This window comes from Musca domestica, unplaced genomic scaffold (assembly GCF_030504385.1).
Source record: "Musca domestica strain aabys unplaced genomic scaffold, Musca_domestica.polishedcontigs.V.1.1 33, whole genome shotgun sequence".
NCBI lineage: Eukaryota > Metazoa > Arthropoda > Insecta > Diptera > Muscidae > Musca > Musca domestica.
This window is the reverse complement of record NW_026712312.1, coordinates 8509672-8531168: the sequence shown is the minus strand read 5'-3', so window position 1 is coordinate 8531168 and position 21497 is coordinate 8509672. Positions and strand designations below refer to the sequence as shown.

The following is a 21497-nucleotide window of genomic DNA, read 5'->3' as shown; positions in this document are numbered from 1 at the left end:
TCTCTCAAAGCTTTTCGTAAAATTTCATTTAAATTACATCTTCTTCATGCTACGACCCTGCCGCGAAATTTATGTCAACCAATGATTTATGGGATCATAATTACTCCTAATGTTTGCCCCATTAAGGATAACCCAGCAATAGTGTCCGGCAATTTATTTTTTTCTATATTTTTGTTGTTATTTTTTGTGTGTTAATGTTGTATACGGATACGGATTACATATGTTTTCATTATTTCTATATAATTTTGTGGTAATTGTTGTTGTTGTTTTTAGTAATAAATTATTAATTTATTAGGTATATTATAGTTTATATGTATTTGTATAAATATTTGTTGTTTGTTCTTGTAATATGTATGTAAGTTAGATTTATTGCTTTGATATTTGGTTTTGTTTTAAAAAATCAATACAAATTGTTTGTATATAAATTTGTTAGTTTTTTATTTTAGAAATATTCAAATACAAAACTTTGTTTTTCTTTTTTTTTTTTGGTTTAGTTGTTATTTTGTTTTTCATTTGCAATAATTTGTTTTTGTTGTATGGTTTATAACTCTATTTAGTCATTAATATTGTATATTAATATTTTTATTTGGTTTCAAATAAAGGTACTTTATTTTTATATCCATTACCCGAAAGGAGGGAGGGATTTTTCTCTGTCAGTAGAATTGGGTGTATACCAGCACCTGCCTACAAAATATCTGGTCACAAAGCGCATTCTCAAAGACCATAAAGCAGAAATGAAAGATATTTCCTAAGAAAAATTTAAATGGGATTTTATTTCTTAATAACTCTCTCTTTCTATTTCTCTCTCTCTCTCCCTCTTTCAAAGACCACAAAGCAAAAATAATGTCATTTTGTAAGTAAAACTTAAATAGGATTTGATCTCTTAATAAATCTCTCTCTTCCTCTCTCTACTGCATTTGCCATGTCTAATATCAAAGAAACCGAAATTATCAATTCACTTTCCAAAGATGTTATCAATCAAAAGATTTAAAAATAAACTTAACAATTTGCTCATTGGTCTCCGGCTAATGGCTTTGTAAAACTAAAATCTTTTAATCTATCATTTTCCTAAAAAATATTTCCTCCTCTGTTTCCATCGAAACTTGTAATTTGTCTCGTCTAAACACTTTCATATAAAAAGCTGATTCGGTTTGTTTTCTTGTTGTTTTTGTTGTGTTTTCAGTATAAAATAAATAATAAAAATCTAGCAAACAGTTAACATTAATTTGTATGTATGTATGTAAGTATGTTTTTTTCTTCGGTTTTTTGTTTTATTTTTATTTTTCAATTTACGGTCTAGGCCAGTGTTAAATTTATTTGTTTTTATTTTTGTTTCACAATTATCTTGCTTAAAAACACTTTCATTTCCCTGAACACGCACACTCTGACATCTATCAAAACTGAATAGGAATAGGAAATTAGACAGAACGCAAAAGTCATTCTAAAACTCAGAGTATTTAACATTCACTTTATTGTATTAAAAATATCACTTTATGTTTAAAAATGTATTTGTTTTGAAATCGTATTTTAATAAAAAAACGTACAATTTGATTGTTTTGTTTTTTTTTTCTCTTCATCTCTTCACATATTCAAATGTATCTGTTTCGTTACTCAATATCATAACTGTCTGTCTGTCTCTGTTTTTTTTTTTTCTTTTGTGTTATTGCCTGACTTGTAAAGGATATGTTGGTGTGCTTATTTTTTCTCTTAACTCTGTGTTAACGTGTGCTATCATCTATGCTTTGTTATTTTTGGTTTTGTTGTGTTTTTTCTTATTCTTCTTTTTTGGTTTCGTAGATTTTCTTTGGTTTGTTGTAAGCACGTTTTGCTTAGATGATGTCCGTACTACACCGTTTAGCGTATTTTCGAGAGATTTATTTATTCGTAGATTTCAATGTTACGCCTGGGCGAGCTAAAACTACCGCTGCTAAGCTGTGAATCGGTTTTCTTCAGAATCGAAACATGATGACCAGTACCATCTCCAGACCGGCTAGAGCATCCAATAATGGAATCCTGTTTATTCAACAGACCACGACGTTGATCGGCAAAAGATATAACGGAATCTTGTTTAACCAATTGATGACGACGGGGTTCTGAAAAATCAAAGCAAAAATATTATAATTGTTACAGAATTATACTCAAGGCTGTCTTTTTAAGCAAAAGTCCAGCAAAGCAAAGAGAGCGACATTTTTAAAAATTTTGCAAATTACTGCGGAAACTTCATCAAGAAAGAGTGCAGCGAGAGAGAAATTGTAAGTGAGAGCTAAAAATCCACCTTAAAGTTTTAAATTCGTTCCCTCAGTTCGGTCTTTTTATACCCTCAGCCATGTGGCTAGAGAGGGTATATATCATTTGACCCGGCCAAAAGGAGTTTAATCGAAATAACGGGTTTAGACCCTAAGTCTCTTTGTACCAAATCCGTTTCAGGATATTTGGGGTCGATCTAACGATCTAGGCAGACGGACGGCTGGCTGATGCGCACGATAACTCTCGAAGGGAGTAGCCGATTTGATACAAACTGGGTACAACGTAACATTATTGTCAAACTTAGATCAAGTTCGGAAATGGACAATATCGGTCAACTCCTTCTGGTGCCTCCCATACTAAATGTCAACATTTTCAAAGAAAATAATTTACTGCACAGAAAGAGAAAGGAAAGCCTCCCCCACAAAGGATCAAGATTTTGAATATTTATGAAGCTCATACAACACGAAATTAATATCCGATTCCATTCAGACTTGGCACATCTGAATATTTTCATCAACACAAGATCTGTTATAAAGATGGTACAGATCGGACCATTTCTTCTGGTACCTCTCCCACAAAGGGTCAAAGTTTTGAATAGCCAAGAACGATCATATAACCCGAAATAAGCATCCGTTTTACATCCGTTCAAATTACACACATCACAATATTCTTATTAACCAAAGGTCTGGTGTGAAGATGGGATATATCAGTCAACTCCTTCTGGTACCTCTCCCACAATCGGTCAAAATTTTAAATATCCATGAAGCTCATAAAACGCGAAATTAACATCCGATTCCATTCAGACTTGGCACATTGGCACAATATTTCTATCAAAACAAGTTCTGTTGTAAATATGGTAGAGATCGGACCATTACTTCTGGTAGATTTACCTTTTACACCAAAAAGTTTTTAAAGTTTACCGAGTAGGATCAGCTCTATCCGTTCACCCAATACCAAACTTAGTACAATTTCGTACTTTTCTGTTGGTATCTGGAATTGAGATATTGAGGTGGTTTTGGAAATGTGTACTATTCCACCATGTACCACCATACCAAATTTGAGGAGTCCAGCCATATCCATTCATTTAATACCAAATTTAGTACCATTTAATACTTTTCGAACAAATAAAGGACTTTACAAATTGTACCAATTGTACCAAAGTACGAATTTCTAAAACATTCTATATAACCCAATCCTAGACTCCCACAGTATTCTTAATTCCAAGTTTTAACTCTACCGGTTCTCCCAAAATGTAATAGTACCGTTTGACACTTTTTCTGCACATAAGTACAAATTTCGAAAACTTCCTCCATATCCCAATCCTACGCTCTGCCAATAATATTGATTTCAAATTTTAGTATACTAGCTTTATCCGTTCGTTCAAATCCAAATTGTACTAACTTTAGTACGGTTTTGTTCTTTTCGTATTAATTCCTTACCTAGATTCTAGACTGCTTTATAACCATGCCAAATTTCTTTTTTAGCTGTAAATGGTACCAAATGTAGTACATTTTAGTACTTTTCGTACAATTACAGTGCGAATTTCCATCCATCAGAGACCCTCATTCCAAATTAAAGATTTCTATTTAATACTTTTCGTACCGTTATGGTACGAAAATCCATAAACCCAGCCTTATCTGACTCCTTCGGTTCAAGAGTGAGCCTCGCCCAAAATTCTAGCTTCAGCTGTTTCGTCTGGGCATTGATGTATCGTTAAGTCAGTCAGACAGTCAATCAGTCAATGAATTACTTGTTTCTTTTTATGGCGGTTTTTTTTTTTTGTTTTGAAAGATCAGCTGTTTGCTGAACAGGGATGCTGCTGTTTACTTTACAAAAGGGAATAAAACTACTTTACTCTCTGAGAAAGATTTCGCTGGGCAATTCTTGCAAAATAACCAGAAGGTCATAAATTCCAACAAAACTTTGCACATTTGATTTGTTGGTGTTTCGATCATCATTTTTACGGTTTTTTGTTTGTTTCGATAATAAATTTCAAATTAAAAATTACTCAGAATTGATTGAGATCTTCAGAGAGAAGTGATGGTATTTTTCTCTCTCTTAAAACCCCTTTAAGAAAGCACTGTTGTAATACTCTGCAGCCGTTTTACTCTTCATTTTACATCTCTAAGCGCCCTCTTACCTGGTCTCTGATCCACAAACGATATAACCGAATCTTGTTTCACGAACTTCTGTCTCTTGTGCTCCAACAGCGAACCGACTGCCGGCGAAGCGATGCCATTGTCATTCGTACGTGACATTGTGTTGCGACGTGATTCAACAGACATGGAATCCTGGGCAGCAAATGAATCTTGGAGATTGTGACCAGCACGTTTGTTCTCCAGATAGTAGGACACCACAGAATCTTGTTTCGATAGCGAGACCTTTGAGCCATTGCTGTCCTGTTGACACAACAGCCGGCGAGAGCCATCACTGGAGGCACTCTCCTGTTTGACCAAATATTGTCGCGAGCCATGCGAGTCCTGCTTCAAGAGCATCTGTTGCGATAAATTGCTATCCTGTTTGCACATCAAGTTATGGCGCCGCAACGAGTTATGTTCATAGATGTAGGACACGGCATTGGTCTTTCGCAGACCGGGACTGCTGGGACTTTTGCGTGATCCATTGTGATAATGGGATGACTTGCGGCGGCTGGTACTGGTGGTGGACGATGCAATGGCCACATTCTCGTAGTATCTGTAAATAACAACAAAAACAACAAAGAAAGGTGAAAATCATGTTGTTGGGCCTTGGAAACTTTTGGAATGCTCTTGAAACACGATTTGTTTTTGTTGTTGTGTGTTTCTCTCGGCATTCGCACACTCACTCACCTTAAACGACCGCAACAGGACCGTGACTTAATAATGGCAGCGAAACCACGTCGGTATTTTTTGTTGAAGAATGCATAGAGTATTGGATTGATGCACGAATTGGATGAACCCAGCCACTGAGCGAACGGGGTAACCTTGTTCAAGATTTCACTTTCCTCCATGGAAATCTCACCGCCTAAAAATACACATGTATACAGATGTTGGCTATGGATGTGTGTGTGTGCATAAGTGGGTGTGTGCGTGAGTGAGTGAGCGTGTGAGTGTGTGTGATTGACATTGAAATGAAAAATGCACCGACACACACACACAGCCACACTCACAGACAGAGATGCACATTAGTTTTTGTTCCAAATACACTCGAGAGAAAAAAGGAGTAAGTTCAAGGTTGCTGCGAATGGTCAAGGCGTCTCTCTGTCATGTTCAATTGTAGTTTTGTTAAACGCGACAATAAAAATGTCTACCTTGAAACTCAAAAGAGAGAAGTTGTTAATGGCATACATTATAGATTGCTGTTGGGACTCTTTGTTGTTGCCCGTCGTCGATTGTTGGTGTGAATATTCACAAAAGAGAAGTCTGGACGATTAAAGAGGAAATTGTTGCATTTGTTTTGTTTGTCATAAAAACTTTTAAAGTTGTCATAGATTTTACATACTTCCCACAAGTGTCATGGTGCGTATGATTATTGTCGCAACGTATACGCAGTATGTTGGACTTGCAAATAAAACATAGCTTACCGAAACTTTTTGAATTGACAAGAAACACAAGATGATAGACAAGATACGATATGGAAATTGTGCGAGACAGAGATAATAAATAAATTTGAAGTCAAGCAAGTAAAATAGTATCATTCGGTTTTGCCGACAGATGTGTACCTCCAGCCTTGACTTATGATTATTCAAACTCCTGACCCTTTATGGGGAAGGCTTCGAAGCAGTTGGCCAATATTGACCAATTCGTATCTGACCTAAGACTGATAAATATATAACGTGCCAGAACTGAGCTATATCGTCTACTTCCTATATTATATATGAGATATGTGCACATTTTTGGAAAATGTGGAAATATGCGTGAAGCCGACCGATGTATTCTATTTTCACACTTTATGTAATAAAGATAAAAATATTGGTATGTGCAAAATTTGAAGTGTTGAGTTGGATTCTTATTTCAATTTTTTGAGCGTTTTGTTTTAAAAAAATCTTGAACCCTATGCGGGGGAGGTACCAGAAGAAATGGTCGGATCTCTACCATCTGTATAACATATCTTGTGTTCTTGAGATGTGCCAAATCTCAATGGAATCGGATGTCAATTTCGTGTTTTGTGAGCTTCATGAAAATTCAAAAATTTGACCCATTTGTGGGCGAGGTACCAGAATGTGTGGACCGATGTGTGTAATTTGAAGACAGGAGTTAAAATTATTCAAAATTATGAACCTTTGTAGGGAAGGTACTTGATTAAGTGAACCGACATTTTCCATTTTCGCACCTGACCTAGCACTGATGTAAATATTAGGACTTGCATAGTTGGAGCAAAGTAGGCTTATCCTTTCTCTTTCTCTGCAGTAAATTCTTTTCTTTGAAAATTTGGATCTTTTGTTAGTTATTTCGTTATTTCGATGAGGCACGTTTTGGCCGTATCAAATGATATATACCCTCTCTAGTCATATGGCTGAGGGTATAAAAAAGTAAGCAAAAACGGCCGAACTTCTCATGATTCTATTTATATAAACCTTAATTTATCTCTTTTGTTGTGTTTCGCCAATTCACAAAGTTAGATACTTTGCATTTGAAGGGCACCATAGCTCTCAGTCGAATCGATTGACCTCAAAATTCTCAATATTTAGAGATGGGTATTTTCAAAATTTAAATATTTTGGAAGTTAGTTTTATTTCGGTTACGAACCTTAAATGCCAAATTCTTGGAAATGTAGCTGGAATATGCAAATTAAAAAATCTAATAAATAATTTTAATAAAATTAAAAATCTAATAGATCCACTTGGAACATTTTTTGAGGGGACAATAGGACACATCCCCTCAACTAACATTTCGGCTCTAAGATGTGGCCAGGACCTTCGAATCCCCTAAAATGAGTTTCTCTCATTATATGGGCCTTTAATCAAAAACTGAACCGGTAAAAAGGCAGCTAAGTTCGACCAGGGCGAAATTTTTATACCTTCCACACTTTGCGAGAAAATTTAAACATTTAAAAAAAATTCCGTCAAAAAATTTAAACAGTTATATAGGGGCTATAAGAAGACGTGAACCTGCAGTAGGCTCTTATACCGATTCCAAACTTTTAATTTTGAAATTTGAAACAATTCCGGTAAAAAATGTCACTAAGATCGGGAGGTATCGTTATATAGAAGCTATAAGAAAACGTGAACCTGATTACGAAATTTTTGCCATAGGCTGTAGTGCCCATTACGAACTTTAATTGCGAAATTTGTAACAATTCTGGGGAATAATGTCGCAAAAATCATGAAAATACCGAATATCGGGAGGTACTGTAATATGGGGGCTATCCGAAAACGTGGACCGACATGGCCCATTTACAACCTTAACCTGCCAACTGGGAAGATATGCATAAATGCACAATTTTAGCCTTCTATCTCAATTCGTTCGAAAGATAGCGTGATTACAACACACAGACAGACGGACATCGTCTTAGTATTTTACGCTGATCCAGAATATATATAGGGTCTATCATGAATATTTCGAGGTGTAACAAACGGAATGACAAAAGCTAATATACCCTCCAAAGACTCTCATAATTCGTATTATTTCATGATTGATCTCCAATTGAAAATTCCATCTAAACAATTCAAATATCTCTCTTGCCTTTTACGTTAAATATTCTCCGGCAATTGTTTTACGAAACAATTTACCTTCGTTTTGAAAACTATGGCAATGAACGCTGCTCACCACCACCACCACATCGCTCGCCCCCACTGTCCCCTGTCGCTGCAATTGTTTTAAGCCTTTGTGTCCTCTGGTCGAGATAACTACTCCAAGTTTCTCTTTTAAGTGGGCCTAAGCCGAACGCACTGTTGTTGTTGTTTTTGTTTGTGTTGGGCTTCGTGAAAATGACCCACAGCCGTACGTGCCACGACGACTGAATACAACTGACACCGATTTTCGAGTGCATTCGAAGGTCGAACTGGTGGGAGTTTGTTTGGGTGGCCGACGCCAACGACTAAGGCAAAGGTTATGCTGGGCTTTGACTGAAGTACTACGAACTGTGCGAACAATTGCACAAACACTTTCGTGGTCGCACTTGTAGTTCAAGAGATAGACATTTTGTACAAGGTGACATGGCGGAATGCCTTGTGGGCTGGTGTTGGCCCGTACACTGCACTTCGATGGCACAAAGGTGGGCAGCTCTGGAGGGGGGAGATAGGATGGGGCAACAATCTGCTACACCAAAAAGAAATTAAATCATTCATTCAGCCTTCAGATCCTCTTGGAGAAAATTGTAAACATAAAACTATGAGGGCAGAGGGGGAGAGAGAGAGGTAGGCAGGTGGTGAGCGAGGTAACCAAAACAAACAGACTTATAACAATAATCGTCTCAATAAACGAACAGCAATAACCCAAAATATTGTTTGTTGCAGAGTTTATGTATGTATGTGTGTGTTGTTGTTTTTCTCCTTCTTCCTCCTCCTCATACTTACCAAATTTGATGCGAGCAAATATTACATAAAGCGGCAGCCACGACAACACAAACAAAATGACCACGGCCACCAACATTTTGATGACCTTCACTTTGGACTTTTGCTGCATTCGATCCATTTGGGCATCCTTGGTATCGCCAGGTATGGAGCGCGTTGACACCTTTATCCAGATTAGGACATAGCACAAGGTTATCAACACCATCGGCACGACATAGCAGGCCATCAGATGGGCCAGCAGGAAATACAAATTGCCACTGGTGCCCGGTGGCCAGACCTCTTGACACAGATACATGTCCGGCGCAGCTGGGAATGCCTCGGTCGCGGGCACCAGATCGAAGTAGAGGGCCCACGGTATGGTGGTGCCAAATGCAATGATCCAAATGCACAAAATCATGAAGCGGGCACGGCTCTTTGACAATTGGCGCAGAGGCCACCAGATGGCAATGAATCTGAAACGATGACAAAATATTAAATGGGAAAAAAGAAATGGTGGAGGGAGGGGACAAAAAAACCAAATCAAAGACATGCTGAATGATGATGGATTAGAAATGTGTTTTGGTTTTGTTGTTGTATTTGAAATGGAAATAACAGATTGTCATGAGAACATGTGTCAAGTACTGGCCGAAAATAATGGTTGTGTCTGTTTACTCAATCGATTGTTGCAACAAAGAAAAAAAACAATCAGATTAAATTCTCTACACTATTTTTAAGCAACATCAAGCACAACATCTGTTCAACCTGTACCATGATTAAAATATTTACTATTTTTCCTGCTATCTAAGGTGTGTCTGTAATTATACCCTCGGCCATATGGCTAGAGAGTATATATATCATTTGATACGACCGGAACCTAGGTCTCTTTGGACCAAATCCGTTTCAGGACATTTGGAGTCGATCTAGCGATGTCCGTCCATCCGTCAGTTGCTCTGGCTGGCTGGTGCGCACTATAACTCTCGAAGGGAGTATCCGATTTGATCCAAACTTGGTACATCGTAATATTATTATGAAACGTATCTTCACATATGAAGATATTGAAAAAATATTCGAAGGCTTATGAAGCCAGCCGATTTTAATAGTGGTGGGTATTTAAAGTTAGGTCCGGCTGGTTAAATTTTATTTTGAAAATGTTCGAAATTTGACTGATATTTTTTCCCGATTTCAACTCTTTCGAGGCTCACTTTTTACAAGATAATTCAGAACGTTTTCTGTTATTACCCAATACGATTAGCTCTAAATAGAATTTCTAAACTCCCAAACAATATTGGTTTAGAACTTGGACCTAAGAAGCACCGTTTTATGGGAAATATACCAAAATATATATGTTCTGTAAGATTGTTCTCTACCCCTAAAGTAGCCTGAATACAAATTTGTCTACTCCTCAGAAGTCAAGATGCCAAATAAGGGCTATATCGAGTGAAAAATGTGTCCAAGACCCCAATTGTTCCCCAAGTAATAATTGTTAATAAAAATTTTGCCTTTTATGGGGGAGATACCAGACAGGGTAGGTCTATCTTCTCCCCATATCTTCTGTTAATAATAATATTGCGAATTGTGAAATTTGTAGAGAATCAGAAGCTTATTTTGTATTTTCTGAGCGATTTGTTTCTCAAAATGTTGACCCCATATATAAGTACTATAAGAAGTGGGCTCATATCTACCATCTTTTTGACCCGTTGTGGGGGGAGGTACCAGGAGGAATGGTCCGACATATACCATCTTCACACCAAATGTTGTGTTAGTAGAAAATGTTGGAATGTGTGAAATTTGAAAAGATTTGGATGCTTATTCTGGCCGATATTGTCTATTTTCACACCTGACATAGCACTGAAGCAAATATTGCGATTTACAAAGTTTACGGTAAATTATTTTCAGTGAAAATTTTGACCTTATGTGTGGGGGGTACCAGAAGGAGTGGACCGATGGGGCACATCTCGATCTAATAATATTGCGAGATATCAAGTTTGTATCAAATCGTATAAATCCAAAGAATTAGCAAACGAGAGTGATGATTTTCGTACCAACCCTATTGCTCCTAGAATCAGTGATTTGACAGTGGAAGTCAACCGGTTGGTACAGGAGCATAGAGGAAAAAGTTGCTAGATCATCTGAAGAGTTGCAACATTGGAACCGATATGAGTAAGCTGTGGGTAACGGTTAAGTCGCTCTCGAACCCTCGAAAAAAGGATGATAGGACCTCAGTCACTTTTAAAGACGTAACGGTGGGCGGAGTATTTTAACCGACAATTTCGATGAGGCACTTTTTGACCTATCACAAGGGATACACCCTCTGTAGTCATGTGGCTAAAGGTATAAAAATATGGCTAAAAAATATACTAAAAAAAATACTTGAAATCAGGGTATACCTATGTTGGTGGAACCGACATGACCCATCAAAATTTAATGCAAAACATGTGAGTCCCTTATACTATATACAGTTAAAAATTGTTCTGGGGACCCAAAACACTTTTGGGATTTTGATCTACTAATCAACAACTATTACTTTTTGTAGTAACATTTGTACAAAAAAAAAAAAATCAACCCGCTTCTGCACAAATACCAATCAGCATTCGTAATATAAAAGCAATGGTAGAATTAAAATATAAGCATACCTAGATCTGTATTTTCATTGGTCTTTGAAAGTGAATAATTCGACACAATTTCATACTTGAACATGGATCACACTTAATGATATCTAGAAATTACTCACCTTACTTCTCTGTAGTTTAATATATTTTAATACTCTCAATAGATTAATTACAACATTGTACTCCAAACACTACTCCAATTTCAACATTTTTCCGATCTAATTCACATTCAATCGATCAAATATTTAATGAAATAAATATTCAAATTAAAATAGATTAAGAAATAATACCCGCACAGTACATAAAACTTATTAATGAATTCGATAAAACGAAATGACAGGCTCACATTGCGATGGTCAAGGCGTTTTAGCTTGCTCGATGAACTTGATCTTGTTTCAGTCAGCACAACATCAAACTGAAAGATAAACGCCGTAGAACGCTTGTGGAAGCAAACTGTGCAATGAGTTCATATCGAATATATATATGTGTGTAGATTGTGTATCGCATGTGTGGTAGGTAGGTAGGCTTAAAAACAAGTCACATGCGGTGTAAACAGAATTTGACCGTAACTATGATATATGAGCATAGAAATCGTGGTCATAGATTAGGTGACCTACTCCGCATTCGAAGATAATTGTCGCGGCGTTTGTGCGAAGTGCACCGAGAGAAGTTTACCTCAGGTAATTACAAATGCAAATGATTTACTTTTGTCAATCGTTTTTTTTTATTTTTTCAATGGCTATTATGTATTTAATTGAAATAAAAATATTTTATTGAATAAAAAAATATTCCTATATTGTTGCGTGAAAGCTGGGCTGGGTACACCTAGTCGAAGTTCGTTATACATTAGGATGCAATGAACACCGACGGGTTCGAATTAGAATAATTTTCAATAGAACCAGTAAGGAATGACAAAAGTCGGTACACAAATTTCTTATTCAAGGAACCATTTTTTCCTGTCCCTGATAGAAGAATACAGATCAAAACTATGAAAAATTGTCTGCTAAAATAAATTGAATTTTTGAATGGTTTATAGAACTCTATTCAGAGAATGTCCAAAGACATAGAAGTGTAAAGATAGGAGAAGACAGAATCAAAATATGGCAGCCCTGTGAAAATACCTCTGTTGTTATGATATCATAACAACATAGCTACCAATGCTAATTGATATAAACCACCAAAGAAGGATGCAAATTTTTGGAAAGGTATATAGAATAGAATTATGAAACCAAAATTTTCGATTTTTAAATTTTTATTTATCATTCGTTTTTGTAATTGTGTTTTTCATATTAACATGTCCCTGCTATGGGCTGTTACTTCATGTATTGTAGACACAAACCATTTGATCAAAATGCATTTTGTCTAGTTTTTACCATTTTAGGTCTTTGGAATGTCCTTGAATAGTCCTGATATGTGTTTTTCAACATTTTTAACTAATTCGAATATTTTTTCATTCAGATATTTGTATATCAAAAATAAGTAAGGAAAAGTCAAAAGTCGGGCGGGGCCGACTATATGGTACCCTACACAACTATACATATTTAGTAGATCTCCCGTAACAAAGGAATTTAGTTGAAGTAGATCATACCACCTATCAACATTTGGCTTTAGAGCAGTTTTAGTTTGGTTTCAAAGGGAACTAATATATGGGAGGCATATCCAAATCTGAATCGATTTTCACTAAGTTTGGCGGAGACATTTTAATCTTTTATACCAAATAACATTGCTATAGAGTGCATGATATCACTTCGAGAAAGATTATATTAAAACAAATATATATCGGAGCCGAGTTCCATAAAATGGAAACATACGTCCCGAAATTTACTCCATTTGGGTTGGGTTAGGTATCATTTGCACAGTAAACCTGAAAGGATATATATGGGAGCTACAGATCTTGATAACATTTGGCAGAGGTATTTCCAAGCTCAATAATATCTGGTATCAAACATCATTTTTGTCGAATGCAGATTACGAATGTGGGGGACTTAAACACCAAATTGGATGAAACATATATATCGGAGCTATAGCTATATCTGAAGAGATTTTCTCCGAATTCGATGTACTTGCTTCTAGACTAAATTCGGTCGGTTGTACCAAAATTCATAACTTTTGGACAGATACTGGCCAGTTGGTACACAATTAACCCGAAATCAGTTGAAGATATATATGTGAGCTATATCGAAATCTGAACCGATATTGATAAAATTTAGCAAAGGTATTTCCGAGCACTATTAGATATCTGGTATCAAACATCATGGTTGTCGAATACATATTAAAAAAGTGAGGGACTTGAACACCAAATTGGATGAAACTTAGATATGGTAGCTATAGCTATATCTGAACCGATTTTCTCCGAACTCGCTGTACTTGCTTCTAGACTGTATTAGGTCGATGTGCCATGTGGATTGATATTGGCCATTTGGTGCAAAATTAACCCGAAATCGATTGAAGATATATATTGGAGCTATATCCTAATCTGAACCGATCTTGATACAATTTGGCATTTGGTTCCCAAGAATACAAGGAGAGTGGTATTTCTGGGTTGTATCTGGTATCTGATACCTAACATTATTCTTGTGCATATTACCAATGTGGGGGACTTAAACACCAAATCGAATAAAGCCTATAAATGGGAGATATAGCTATATCTGATCCGATTTGCTCCGAATTCGCTCTACTTGCTTCTAGCCTGATTTCCGTCGGTTGTTACAAAATTTAGGATTATGGACTTTTATTGGTCATTTGGTGCACTATTAACCTGAAATCGGTTGAAGATATATGTGAGCTATATTTTAATCTGATCCGATTTTCACCAATTTCAATACGGTTCGTCCTTGGGCCAAACAAATATTGTTTGGAAAATTTCATCTCAATCGGATAATTAATGTGACCTGCATTTTGTTACTAAGAATACATGAACAGACATCCATAAATCGACTCAGAAAGTACTTCTATGAAGATCCTCAAAAGTATGGGTCTATCACGCTTCCTTCTCCATATAACAAACATATGCACAAAGACATAATGCCCCTATCACTATGTGGTGTAGGGTATAATGATTTGACAGTTCATTGTACCACCCAGCTCTGTTAATGCGACTACGTGTATTATTTTGCTTTTAAATACTTAAATTTAATTTTTAATTTAGTTTTTTCTTAATTTCATTCCTAGCTTTTGACTGGTTCAAAGTCCCCAGTATTTATTATATGTGCATAGGAAGGGATCCTTATTTTATTCTCGTGGCCTGAAATGGTTTAAATATACATAAAACCCCACTTTTCCATAACTCTGTAACTAAAATCAATAGTTTTCGATGAACTTTAAACTTTTATATTTATTAACTGAATTTACAGTTGATAGAAAATCAAGCATTTTTCAAAACCTCAACAAAAGTTTGGAATTTTATTTCATTTGATAAATGATCGAATGCCAGCAAAGTCATTTTGTCACACGCATGACGATAAATCTTATGTTGTGGTCCCCCCTACATTCAAACGCATGATGGGTGCTTCGGATAAACCCCTTCGTTTGCGCGTGTGGCAAACTTTTCAATCAATACTCCCAAAACTAAAAATAAATACATTTTTCATACCAAAATCGTTTGGTTTTTAGTTGAAAACTTAATAATTCTTTTTTTTACAAACAACTCGGTTTTATGCCAAAATAACATCCATTGACAGCTTTGAATAATATTAACGCTTTCATGTGGAGGAAAGTGATGAAAACGGTATTAATTTGCAAACATTATGATGGTATCACACACAAAACTCAAAAACATAGTACTGAGCATAATACGGCGTTTATATACAAAAATCTTTAAACCACTATGATGAACTATGATACGGGGAACATCCAGCAGATTATGAAAGTAGACAAAGTAGCCTAAATAATTGCGATAAGTCCCCCCATTTCACATTTTTGGAAATTTTCGGATTAAGATTCCTCAGAAATCATGCAATATAAAACCAGTAAGGAAAGCTCAAAAGTCGGGCGGGGCCGACTATATGATACCCTACACCACTATGCATATTTAGTAGAGATCTCGTAAAAAGGTTTATACAGGGCAATTCAGAGCTCTATGAGATATTTGGTACAAAATCAAAATCTATCTAATTCTATCGTGCATTTTACAAACTATAGCTATCTCTGAACCGGGTTTCTCCAAATTTGACGTATTAGCTTCTAGACTGAATTCGGTCTTATGTACGAAAATTCATGCCATTTGGGCTGATATTGGCCATTTGATGCACAATTAACACGAAATCGGATGAAGATATATATGAGAGCTATAGCTATATCTGAACCGATTTTTACTAAAATTGGTGTACTTGCTTCTAAGCTGGTTTCGGTCGGATTTGCCAAAATTGATGCTATTACGGCCATTTGGTGGTCAATCACCCGAAATCGGATGAAGATATATATGGGAGCTATATCCAAATCTGAACCGATTTCGATAAAATTACAAACAGCTATTTCTGGGCTGTATCTTTTATCTGGTACCAAATATCATTCTTGTGGAGTGCATATTACGAATGTGAGAGGCTTAAACACCAAATCGGATAAAACATACATATGGGAGCTGTTTCTGAACCGATTTTCTCCAAATTTGTTGTATTTGCTTTAAGGCTAATCTCGGTCACATGTGCCAAAATTCGGGCCATTTGGGCTGATATTGGCCATTTGGTGGCCAATTAACCCGAAATCGGATGAAGATATATATGGAAGCTATATCCAAATCTGAACCCATTTCGATAAAATTTAAAACAGCTATTTCTGTGCTCCATCTATTACCTGGTACCAAATATCACTGTTGTGGAGTGCATAGTAGGAATGTGAGGGACTTAAAGATCAAATCGGATGAAAGATATTTATGGGAGCTATAGCTATATCTGAACCGATTTTCTCCAAATTTGATATACTTGCTTTTAGGCCGAACTCGGTTGGGTGTGCCAAAATTCAGGTAATTTGGACTGATAGTGGACATTTGGTGCACATTTAACCCGAAATCGGATGAAGATATATATGGGAGCTATATCTAAATTTGATCCGATTCTCACCAATTTAAATAGGGTTCGTCCTTGGGCCAAAAAAATATTGTTTGGAAAATTTCATCTCAATCGGATAATAAATGCGACCTGCATTTTGTTCACAAGAATACATGGACAGACGGACGGACGAACGGACAGACGGACTGACATGCATAAATCGACTCAGAAAGTGATTCTATGAAGGTTCTCAAAAGTAACTATGGGTCTATCTCGTTTCCTTCTCCATGTTGCAAACAAATGCACAAAGACATAATACCCTTACCACTATGTGGTGTAGGGTATAAACATATACTTGAAATTGCTGTTATCCTTCCATGGGGTCTTCTCGAGTAGAGCGATATGACCCATTTTCTGTACCAATGATCCTACAATCTCTATCAAAATCCAAAACTGTATCCTAAATATTTCGAAATATATTTCAAACTAGAGGAATCCATCTGCATACAGGGTGTGATAAAAATCTGCATACAGGGTGAGCAACAAACTCAAACGCCATAATTTTAAAATTCCAATTGAATGAAAGCCAAAAATTTCGGAAATAGCATCAAATTTTAGAATTAATTTAGATTTGTTCGAATTGGTCACCTATGCCACAAATTATGGCCTTCAAACGGCCAATGAAGCCGTCACACTCTGCCCGAATGTTGCTCTGCGGTATTTTGGCCCATTCCTGGTGAAGCGCTTGTTGAGGTGATCGACACTTTGGTAGATTGTAATGCCAACCTTGCTCTCCAAAATGCTCCAGACACAATAGTCCAACGGATTGGTATGCAGAGATTTTGGTTGCCATTGTGCGCTGGAAGTGAAGCGAGAGACCTCTTTTTTAACCACCACTCCATCAAGTACCTAACACAGGAGGAACCTCATTTTGTAACCATTTTTGGGTGGCGCGTGCTGAGTCCTGTTGGAATGTCCAAGGTCTGCAGCCAAAATGTTTGCATGCCCAAGGCTTTAATACACCCTCCAGAATATTTTCGCGATAATATTCGGCATATATTCTGATGCCACGGCCGATTAATATGAGCGCTTAAGTTCTGGTGGCCAACCGAAGGGCACATTTTCAGCTAACCTCTTTGGCAAGTAAACACGATAATTTTCTTTGTTTACAAACTGGTGGACAACGAACTTTTTCTCATCGGTGACGGACACCACTTTTCGTCCAAGCAAAACAACTCTTTACCTCTTTTGAGTCTAATTTCTTTCTGTTGAGGTGTAAGTTCTTGCACTTTTTGGAATTTCAATGACTCATTTTTCCATATTTGCCGAATGGAATATTGGGATATATTCAGCTCACGAGCCATTTTCGGACCACTGCGACGCGGGTTTCGATCAAGTCATTTCTTTACTTTTCGAAACATTTCTGCTGATGTTTTATTTTTTTCGTCCACTTTCTTGACGTCGGGCTACGCTACGGTAACGAACGATGGTACGAGACAAAGAAAAATTGTATTTACTTTTAAATGCTGGAGTGCTCAAACGATAGCCACTTGTGGTTTTCCAACTAAATGTAAAGAAATCCCCCTATCACGCTTGAATTCCATCACGAAGAACTTTTTTTTTTGGAAAATTCTCACAAAAATGCTTTTGTACGCTTGTAAACAAGATAATGAGCTGTAACTGGAATAATTTTAACAGCTGTCGGACGAGTGGCTTAGAAATGACAGCTGTCTGAAGTTGGTTGCAGTTTTGTAGGCTCTATCTTGAACTCAATTTTACATACAATTTAAATCTTAGATTCATAAAAACAATCGGGTTAGGGATATATTTGGCACCATAGCTAACAGTGGATAACCGATATTGCCAAGTTACAATACCGCTCACCTAAGATCCGCTTAAATTTGTTGTTTGTTGGTAAAAATTGCAATAATCTGAAAATCTGAAGGGAATATGGGTTTCATACCTTAGCGTACACCAATATAACCCTTTTTCTTAGATATAAGATATATATGTATCAAATTTCAGAGCTCTACATAAAATAATGTGGCCTCTATCTTCAAATATTCCAAACGTATAAAAACTTCTCGAGCGCTTAATAATTGTATATTTTTTAACGTAAAATAAAATAGTGTAACATTTAGTGCACCCTATAATATCGACTCGAAAAAAAAATAGAAAATAAATTCCCACCGAACCAACTCAATAAACCGCCACAACCCCCGTTACGAATTGGAAAGTTAAATAAAAACCGTTTCGGAAAAAAATTAGAGCACAACAAAAAAGAAAGAAAAAAAAAAAAAAACGTTAGCGCCAATTCAAGATTGTAATGCAATATCAGCTTTTTTATTTTGATTACAAACAAGAAATGCATTTTTTATGGCCGCAACGAACACGAGTCGAATTCTGTCGCTGGAAATGATGCTGATGTCGTAGCTGCTGCCGGCGAGAGCATAACAATTTGCGACAACTCTCAAAAAAAGTGAGGGACATTAAACTTGCATTCAATTTAAGTTCAAACTGTTTCGATTCATTGGCTTCGAATTTTATCTTTATTATTGGCGGTGAGAGAGCGAGAGAGGGGACGACTATTTTAATGTACCCAAAGTCAGTGGCGGTGTTTGTTCAGTTTTTGTTGTTCTGCTAGTTTTTTTTTTATTTTTTGAGATTTGGTCGTTTGGAAATGTTTGACAACGACGTGATGTCTCCTTGAGTTCCGTGCATTGCGCGCGCTTTTGTTTGCCCGCGTGTGTGTATGTGTGTGGGTTCTATTGGAAAGGCAGGCTACTATCATAGGCCGGTAGTTGATTTGATTCTAACGGCGGTCATCCAGTTTTTAAATGTTTACTTTGCAAAGACCAATGTACGCACACCCATTTTCAGCCTCATGTCTGTCTGTCTGCCTCTCCCCCCGACCCCTCTTTGCATTTAAAACTACTTTAATAATATTCTCATTTAACTAACTATAATCTGCGAGGAGCACTTTTTTTTGAAACATTTCGCAAAGCGTATAAAAGCAATTTGGAATTTTATGTTCGACATCAGTTGCAAATCATTTGCCAATCTAGCGTAACAGCGAAACAAATTTTCAACTCCATTTGCTAAGCAAGCACTTAAAATCCCGTCATCATGTTCAAACTTGTAAGTCTGTTATCCTGTCGCAGCCTGTCCTGTGGCAGTGTCGTATGAGTTCATAATTTCAATTGGGCGCCATGCGTTGCCTTGCGTTGCTCTTGTTGTAGCCTGTGTGTCTGCGGATCTCATTGTTTTCCTCTTCTGTTTCCTATTCTTGTTTTATAGTTGTTGGTCTTGTCCGTCCTGGCTTTTGCGGTTGCCGCTCCCGGTGTTGTAGTTGCTCCAGTGGCTCCTGCCCATGGCCATGCTGTGGTGGCTCATGCTCCGGTAATACATCATCATGGTGCCCATGCCGTGCACTCGTAAGTATTTATGGCTTCATTTGTCTGCGAGGAGGACTAAATACTAATTTCCTTAATTTACGACCAGACACGTTATTCATCACCCAGCTCCCGTTAAGGCTGTAGTTGCCCATCCAGTTGTGGTGGCCAAGCCGGTGGTTCCGGTTGCCGTGAAACCTGTAGTGCCAGTTGTACCTGTACACCATGCCCATGCCGCCGTTGTAGCCCACCATTAAACGGTTCCCGACCCTGGTTCCCGACTTCCGTTTTCCTACTCCACCATTCATACCCAATAAAATGTACCCTCCCTCCCAAAAAAAAATCCAAGAATGTTAAAAGAACTCCCCCCAAATAAATGAAAATAAAAAATGAATGATGTTGAAAGGAGATTTTGAATGAGTTTTCTTGCTTTTGCATGGACTTACCTATCCAACGACACAGCTATGAGACTGTAAACGGATGCTGCCACCGACACACCCTGTATGTAAGGTACCGTCTTGCACATAAGCCAGCCCAGGATCCAAGCTATATAAAAAGACGAAAAGAACAAAAGGGAAAAATTACAACAAAGTACAGCAGGAGAGTACACGTATTCATCCATGCTTTGTTATGGTACCACTTGAACATGGCGTATTTTTGTTTGTCTTGTTGCTGTTGTTGTTGCTATTGTTTTTACACTTTTCTTGTTCGCTCTGAAAGAAAATAGTTAATTCACGCACCACATTGTTGTTTCGAAAGCTATGCTTGAGAGGATGTGCCACAATATTTATTGCAGAAAAATGCCACGTTTTGCCTTGAAGTTGCCACGTGGATGAGAGATGGAGGAGATAAAAGAAATGGGAGTTTTTGGTAGCTATATTCTATATTTGAATACAAGTGGCAAGTGATGACTTTGAGACTGGCGAACTGACCGATTGACTTATCAATGTGCAGGTTTGAATGTGATTTCATTCTTTAAGAACATAAAAAGTAAAACACGCTCGGCCGAACTTTGAATAATTTAAACATTCCAAATCGTTCCGTAGAAAAAAAAAACCCTCAAATTGTTCTTCTTATATGGGGGTTATACGACGACGTGTTCATCCATTAGTAACTTTTGTCATAGACTGCGTACCATTACGAAATTTTAAACAATTCTGCTGAAAATACCGAATATCGGGAGGTATTGTTATATGGCGGTTATAAGAAGACGAGAACCTGCATAAGCGATTTTTTATAGGTTTTAGTGCCCATTACGAACCATAGCTACCGAATTTGAAACAATTCCGGTTAAAAATGTCGCTAATATCATCAAAATGACGAATATCCGGGGGTATCGTTCTATGGGGGCTATACGACGACGAGGACCTACGTACACGATTTTTTGTCATAGGTTGTAGTGCCTATTACGAACTTCAATTACTATATTTAATGAGACGAGATTACAGCAATTGAACGATAATCACGGTGGTCAGTCTTGGTGCGTAGGCTGGGCTGGGTTTTAGAAAATTTCGCACTAAAAGGATGCGGAAAGTACTAAAATGACTAATACTTTGTATTGGACAAACGGAATGAGCTGGAATTTGGAATATCTGAAATTAGGAATGAGAGTCACTGATGGGGTGCATGATAGCTGTACCAAAGGGTTTTTGAATATTCGAACTTTAAGGTTACTAAAATTTGTGAAATGGTACTAAACTTCCAAAATGGTAACATTTGGTACTATGTGAAGAGCTAAAAACTTGAAATTTGTTATGCGAATCAAGGTGAATTTGATATATGAAGGTGGAAT

The 21497-nt window shown here is 37.0% G+C and overlaps 2 protein-coding genes across 2 annotated transcripts in view; one reads left to right on the top strand and one right to left on the bottom strand.

Moving 5' to 3' along the window:
* Positions 1–488: 488 nt before the first annotated feature.
* LOC101893638 (neuropeptide SIFamide receptor) overlaps positions 489–21497 on the bottom strand; it is a 60544-nt gene continuing 39535 nt past the window's right edge. Inside the window, exons 2-6 of the mRNA XM_005181507.4 lie at positions 20152–20251; positions 8744–9192; positions 5076–5250; positions 4388–4941; positions 489–2093 (exon numbers count right to left, since the gene is read on the bottom strand). Of these exons, the coding sequence (XP_005181564.2) occupies positions 1879–2093; positions 4388–4941; positions 5076–5250; positions 8744–9192; positions 20152–20251 (1493 nt within the window). The 3' untranslated portion in view covers positions 489–1878. The remainder of the gene's footprint in view (positions 2094–4387; positions 4942–5075; positions 5251–8743; positions 9193–20151; positions 20252–21497) is intronic.
* Positions 18889–20104, top strand: LOC101891980 (uncharacterized protein DDB_G0272718). The gene is made up of 3 exons (XM_005181497.4): positions 18889–19451; positions 19611–19747; positions 19815–20104. The coding sequence occupies exons 1-3, from the start codon at positions 19440–19442 to the stop codon at positions 19960–19962; spliced, it is 297 nt and encodes a 98-aa protein (XP_005181554.1). The 5' UTR covers positions 18889–19439; the 3' UTR covers positions 19963–20104.

Coding starts and splice junctions, on each gene's coding strand:
- LOC101891980 (XM_005181497.4), top strand. Junction 19,748..19,814: donor GGTGCCCATGCCGTGCACTC/GTAAGTATTTAT, acceptor ATTTACGACCAG/ACACGTTATTCATCACCCAG.